The sequence below is a fragment of the Corticium candelabrum genome, chromosome 2, assembly GCF_963422355.1.
Source record: "Corticium candelabrum chromosome 2, ooCorCand1.1, whole genome shotgun sequence".
Lineage (NCBI taxonomy): Eukaryota > Metazoa > Porifera > Homoscleromorpha > Homosclerophorida > Plakinidae > Corticium > Corticium candelabrum.
In genome coordinates, this window is record NC_085086.1 from 10,904,417 (window position 1) to 10,911,916 (window position 7,500).

The window sequence follows — 7,500 nt, forward strand, 5'->3', positions numbered from 1 at the left end:
AGACTATAGTGCCAGTCATCATAAGCTAAGTGTAGGCCATAAGGCATAAGCACACTGTGTATAATTTAGTGTCCACTGTCCTCCTACTGTCAGTCAAAGTACACGTGAGGTGATAAACAATTTAACTCCAATACCTTAAGGTTCATTCATTGTTCTCACACAAGTGCAAAGTTGTTAACCCAAGAGGCCCACCAAAATCTAACATAATTCCCGCCATTGGCTCTTTCATACTGCCAACCAGCTCATATTACAGATTCCCGCCACACATTCTTCCCGCCATACTTCCAATTCTGTCATCATCACTTCTTGCCGCCAATATTCATTCAACTCACTCAGTTCAAAATCTCGCCACAGTGAAAGCCCGCCAAAGCAAAAGCCCGTCATAGTCATAGTAAAAGCCCGCCAAAACAACAAAAGCCCGCCATGTCATAACTGACACATGGAATACAAGGGTCAACCCACAGACATGAAGTGCTGCATGAAGAAATCACTACAACTACAAAGAACAACACCTAGCAGTCTACATCAGCTGTCTAGACCCTCTAAATACGATCCAAGGCAAAACAACAACTGAACCTTGCAGCAAACTATAAATCGCCCGGCAAATCGCGTGTACAGCACACGCACTACTCAAACCTTCTCAAACAGCTCCAACACAATGACAATCGACTCACAACTCGGACATCCCGAAACACTAAGTTTGCGCATTCTACCGCTCACATATTAAGACCAACAGCAATCCCTCTATGACACACACGCACTCACAAGACATAAACACAACATCTAAGCTGCTCTACTCCCCACACACGAGATCATCCTACAAACACTCAGGCATCAATTCCAGCCCCTCAGAAGGACTCTTACCCGCTACAGGTTCCCATTTCTTTGCACTCGATGTAAGTAGTGTGACCATTCAACATGACCCTCTTGTCTCCCAGTACAGCAGGGCGGCACTAGCAAGCATTTTACACCTCACTTCTAGTAACAAGCGACAATCCACCCGCTTGAATTAGAAGGACCTCTAGATGAGATTTGAGGGATAGCACACATTCAGCACGCACTAACAAACAGGCACTCAACTCTGATACGGTTAATGATCCGACAGGCAGCAGCTAATGCTACACAACTCCTTCTAGACAGCATGTACAGATGGAGGACTACAAGGTGTCAAGAGCAGCTGCTCATTGCGTCCACAAGCTGGCAGATTAGGACTGCTGTTAGAGACAAAGGATGCATGTATGTCTACACAGTGATCCAGAGCTACAGGTGCGGGTCTAGGTTTACACCTGCTGATGAGAAAGAAAGAGAAGATGAGGAAGGAAGCGGGTTGAGTGAACTCCACCACATCTATTTACGTTTTTCGCATTGTTAATGTTAGCCATCAAATATAGAACAAGATACTCATATTACAGCCCACCAGCTGAGTTTTATTTGTGCAGGTGCAATATCCTGTTACACTAAGACAGCTACAGAAACTTGATACACTGTGATACCCAAGTTGACACTTTCCAATTGATATGAGCCCTTATGCTACACAGTAATCAGAACCCACCTCCACGCCCACGCAATCATAATCCGCCACCCTCAACATTTTAATAAATGCAAGCTGATGTCCATGATTCCACACAGAAAACTGTGTGTACAAATAACCCCCCCTCTCCCCCCTCGGCGGAAGCGCTAGGATACAGTAACAGAGGCCAGTAGACCAACAGCCCAATGACCAAGAACCTAATAACGCGCGCTAGGGTTAGATTGTTATCACTAATTTTTGGTAATTTTTTCGGGACCTCATTCAACAACTACATGTATCTGTCAAACTATTGTCTCTTAATAAACGCATGCGTGGTTTTAGTTACTTACAGCTACAGTGTAGAGTCATTGTGAGGGACCTACCAACCTATAATTGTATACTTATACTACAAGGCTGCAACGAAAAAATTGTCTGATTGAGGTAACATGCAGAGGAAAAAGACGGGCGGGCGGGCGGAGTTTTTATTTTAATTTTAATTTTTATTTTTATTTTTATTTTTTTAAACTATTATCAATCATCATCTTTGGAGAAAGTGTCTGTCGTCGCAGTTCGCACGCTGCATGAGTACATCGTCCACTCGATCATCGAATCCAACCTCCTGCAACAAACACCTCACGAAGACTACAGTCGCCAGTGACACGAACAATCTTTGCCATCTCTGAAATCGCGTGCCCATCGGACACAGATATGCACAGGGCAACAGCAGGCATCTTATTTTTTAGCATGCGTACGTGCAAAAACAGCGAACGTCCAAACACGACGTGCTGAGTACATCATCCACTTGATCACTGAATCCAACTTCTTGCAAGACTAGTCGCCAGACACACACACACACAAAGAATCTTGCCATCTCTCAAAACACTTGCCCCCCCTCGAATGGGTATGCCCAAGCCAACAGAGAACATATTTAAATAAGAAAAAACTCAGCGGCACTAGAGCTCCAAACACGGGCGAGCAGGTTACCCCAATCAGTGGTGCGGCCTAATGTCTAAAAACATTTTAATTAAAAAATTTTGTTTACAACTTTAAACCCAAAAAATCTTTCCAAATCAACCACTAAATAATTTTTCATTTTTCAAAATTTTTGGTCATAGTACATGCAACTGTATGAACCGTCGTTTGCTTAGTAGAGACATGACCACATATGAAATACACACAATATCGTCTTACTCACATCACACACGTACAGTACTCACATGCACTCTAACTATCCCGACTATTCTATGACATTTAGGTCGACACACACGACTCACCTGTCATCCGGTGTGTCAGTATGGAACGTGCGCTCGACGAACGAAGTCCATTGTAAACACCTGCAATCACAATGTGTAACAAATTAGTCCAAACGGTATCTACAGTGTCACAGCTGATGGTGAAGAACTCAATCGGTAAAGTCACGTGACTAAAACAACTCATAGATATTAATTACCTGGCGCCAAAGCAAGTGTTTCAAAAATTTGAGACTCGACACAAAGTCACGTGACTAATATAAGTTATAGATATCAACCACCTGGCTCTGTGGCAAGTGTTCAAAAATTTAAAGTCCCTATGCAATTGGTATAAGGTCATGTGACTAAAAAAACTTATAGATATTAACAACCTGGCTCTATAGCAAGTGTTTCAAAAATTTGAAACCCTTAGGCAATTGATATAAAGCCACGTCACTAAACTAACAAATAGATATCAACCACCTGGCTTTCTAGTAACTGTACAGTCAAGCTATGGAATTAGTATAAAGTCGCATGACTAAAACAAATCATAGATATCAACCACTTTGCTCTATAGCAAATGTATCAAAATTTTAACCCAAAATTTGAAACCCCTTATAAAATTGGCATAAAGTCACGTGACCTAAGCAACACATATATATCAACCACATTGCTCTAAAAAATATTTTTTAAAGATTTGAACCCATCAAGCTGGCAAAGTCACGTGACTAAAACAACTTATAGATATCAACCATCTGGCTCTAAAATCAGTTTCGATGTAATACGAAACGATCATCACCTTATAATGAAAGTGTTCTTCTTCGGTTTGTCCACCTGCATTATTTGGCACTCTAACAAGCAAAACAACTGTCAACAATGCAAAACGATGGCACCAACATCGTCCAAACTGACTGTCAACGGTGAAGTTGTTGAGAGGCTCGTTGATGCCTCCTGCGGGCGGCGACTTAAAACCAATGAAAGCGCCATCGCTTTTCAATTGAAAGTAACGCTTTCTCCAGTTCTTGATATACTCGCCTACGACACAAAAGCGTTGACCAATGATGAAACAATGTGATCACGTGACTTGGAGAGATTTACTCTTTTTGAGAAAATTGGTGCTGTTGCTTGTAAGAAAATAAGTCATTGATATTTACTATCTAATTTGCTAGATTGTGGTGATTACTGCGAATCAGGCGTACTTAGAAAAGTTTATCAATTGTTGGATAAATTTAATTAAATATGTATTTGTATTAATATTTTAATTGATATTAATAAACAATTATTAATTATAACATTACAAAACATTAAATTTTTTTAAATAATTGATAAAATAAAAAGTCAATAAAAATTAATTAATTGATTAATAACTAATACAACAAATATTTATAATAATACCAATTACCAAAATAAATACAAATTAATAAAACGTAATCAATAAATTAATTAAATTAATATTAAACTATTAAAAATTAATATTAACTAATTAAGAAAATAAATAAAAATTAATTAAAATTAATCAATAAATTAGTTAAAATTAATATTAAATTTTAAAAAATTATTACTAACTATTTAATAAAATAATACAAATTACTTAATAATTATTTAATATTATATATTAATATAAGTTAATTAAATTTAATCAATAAATTAATTAAAATTAGTATTAATTTTTTTTTAAATTAACATTAATTATTTAATAAAATACTACTAATTAATTAAAAATTAATCAAAATTATATCTTAATATAAATTATTACAAATTAATATTAACAAATAAAATACAATATTTTCAAGTTAAATACAAAATCAATTCAAATGACAGTCATTACTGCTACCCCAAGCTCTAAACGGCACGTGTTTACATACACAACCCACAGTCATTCCTATCTATAGTAAGTCTTTACAGTCACGTGACTATGACGTCACCACTCACGCCCATTCTGTTCACCAAACGACCACGTTTACTACCGTAAACACAAGAGAAACCCATAGAATCACTCAACAATCGCGATTCCTTTCGATCCGCGTCGATATCGCTCGTTCCCGCACCGATTCTCCATTCATACATCCGGGAACGTGATGTCGGCGAGTAAGCAACCGAAATCGCCCGTAAATCGACGATGTCGCGTCTTCTCTCACCTCGCTTCAAAAGCCATCCCTCTTTCACGATCTTCGATTCGCCGACTGCCTCCATAGACGTCGATTCGACGCGACGAGATTCTCTCACTGACTCAACGAACGACTAGCGACGATCGACAGCGTAGCGACGTGTAGACAAGCTCCGGAGAAAATCTGAAACCCGTATTTCAAAACACAGAATGCCAAGCAACTCGTCTCCGTTTACGCCCACCTGCTAGTAATAGCCCGGCTAAGGCAGACTGGTTGTTTGTAGGCTGGTTGCATGTAGGAGCGTGCGCTAAAGATTTCGCACATTCATGGTGAGTGCGCAACGGTAGCTGGTCTCTATGTCACGGTAGAAAAGTGATACTTAGGTCACTAGTTTATACCATTATTTATGTAATAGCCACTATTAATTATTTAATTAATTAATTATTGATAAAAATAATAATAATAGTTTATGTTAATTAACTACTAATTTTAATTATTAATAAAATAAAATAATAGACTATGTTAATTAGGTATTATTATTAATTTTTGATAAAAAATAATAAAATAGTTTTTGTTAATTAAGTACTAATACTAATTATTAATAAAAAATAATAATTATTTATGATAATTAGGTACGATTATTAACTTTTGATAAAAATAATAAAAATAATTTATGTTAATTAAGTACTAATATTAATTATTGATAAAAAAATAATTAAAATAATTTACGTTAATTAAGTACTAATATTAATTATTGATAAAAAAATAATAAAAATCATTTATGTTAATTATTTATGTACAGCGCTTGGCATCAGACGGCAAGTTGAAGATTGGAATGCCCAACCAGACTCTCAAAGCAACACTAAATTGTTTGCTGGGCATGGCGATGCCGAGGCTTAGGGTTTGGCAATGCCCGCAACCATGCACGAGCATGGTGTTCAGTTTAGCGCGATCTCGAATACTAGCAGAATCTTTGAGGGAAGATCTTAGATCAGAATCCAGCCTACTCTGCAAATTTCGTTGACTGGTCATTTCAGTCTTAGCTAAGAGCTGTGTCTGGAGTACTTTGACATAGGCGTACATGAGCAACCTGCTCTCCTGGAAAAGTGCTCGTTCTAGATATATATTTGAGATGTGCGTACACACACACACACACACACACACACACACACACACACACACACACACACACACACGCACACGCACACGCACGCACTCACACACGCACGCACGCACACACTATAATACACATGCGCAGTATTATGACTGAAGAGGTATTGTAATATTTGAAATATAGTCAGATGTTCTCCTACTGCAAACGGCTCTCTAGTAGAGACGGTTCCTACTCAATAAACCGACGAATCAAGCCACACTTGCGCTATATGCGCGCACTACCTCGCAGCAGCACTAAAACAACTATTGCAACAGAGAGTAGGTAAAACAATCCTTAACTTCACCACCTGATGACGTCACGAAAACAAGCGCGCGCTAGCTCAATTCCTTACTAATCGCGTGCCGCTCTTTGATCATATAAATAGCAACAGCTTTTTGTCCCATCGCCTTATGTACAAGTTACCTTTCGGTAAGGACGAGATCTTCAGTCTCCTGCGACGTGCGGCGAGCAGGACTCCGCGGGCGACTGTCGCATTCCGACCTTCATGGACGACGATCCCCCGGATGCACCCAAAGTTCCCGTACACGGAAGTTGACAGAAAGGCTGGTGGACGGAGCAAACACCCGAGCGTCGACTACTACCGCGGTCGTTGCTCAGGAATGGAGGATATCCCGTCGACCCGTATCCACCGGGAGGAATGATGACCGGACGGTTTGGTAGCCACGTCTGTGCGCTATCATACACTCCGTTAGTACCGGAAGTCGAACAAGCTGGAAGCAACGGCGGGAGTTGCGGTTGAAACATCGGACGCGGCGTCATACCCGGATGCACCGTCATACCCGGATGTGGCGTCATACCCGGATGTGACGTTGTACCCGGATGTGACATCTTCCCTTGACGTGACATCATAACAGGACGTGACATCATTACTGGATGAGACGATATAACCGGATGTGATGTCATAACCGGATGTGATGTCATAACCGGATGTGATGTCATAACCGGATGTGATGTCATAGGAGGAAAGTTGGAGTTGAACATCGATTGGCCATTGGACGGAAGCTGACACATTTGTTGAAAGAAAGTTGCCTCATGGTGGTAGGTGGACGTGATATCTGGTATGACACCGTTGCTATCAGATGGTTTTATCTCCTCGGCATCCTGTTCGGGAGATGACTGAAAGTTGGATAGCAACTCAGTCAGCTCGCTCGGAATTTCGCTGTCCAGTGTATTAGGAATCCTATGTTCGGTACTAGGCACAGAAAATGGTAGACTGTGTGTCGATTTAGTGTCAGGCTTGCCTGTAAGCCAACGCAGAAACATGAGGACAGACACACACACGTGCACACACACAAAAACACACAAACAAACAAACAAACAAACACACGCACATGCACACGTACACACACAAACAAACAAACACACACACATCCACACATACCACACCCACACAAACAAACACACACACACACACACACACACAAACAAACACACACACACACACACCATGCATGCGTGCGTGCACACACACACACACAC

General features: G+C 39.9%; 2 protein-coding genes across 2 annotated transcripts in view; both read right to left on the minus strand.

Moving 5' to 3' along the window:
- The window catches only part of LOC134176212 (RAC-gamma serine/threonine-protein kinase-like), a 16,605-nt gene extending 11,494 nt beyond the window's left edge, over nt 1–5,111 (minus strand). The window contains exons 1-4 of the mRNA XM_062642895.1: nt 4,878–5,111; nt 3,652–3,774; nt 3,539–3,590; nt 2,785–2,844 (exon numbers count right to left, since the gene is read on the minus strand). Coding sequence (XP_062498879.1) covers nt 2,785–2,844; nt 3,539–3,590; nt 3,652–3,774; nt 4,878–4,932 — 290 coding nt within the window. The 5' untranslated portion in view covers nt 4,933–5,111. The remainder of the gene's footprint in view (nt 1–2,784; nt 2,845–3,538; nt 3,591–3,651; nt 3,775–4,877) is intronic.
- A 996-nt stretch (nt 5,112–6,107) lies between these two features.
- Nucleotides 6,108–7,500, minus strand: part of LOC134198114 (single-minded homolog 2-like) — an 8,954-nt gene continuing 7,561 nt past the window's right edge. Inside the window, exon 10 of the mRNA XM_062667449.1 lies at nt 6,108–7,262. Within this exon, the coding sequence (XP_062523433.1) occupies nt 6,445–7,262 (818 nt within the window). The 3' untranslated portion in view covers nt 6,108–6,444. The remainder of the gene's footprint in view (nt 7,263–7,500) is intronic.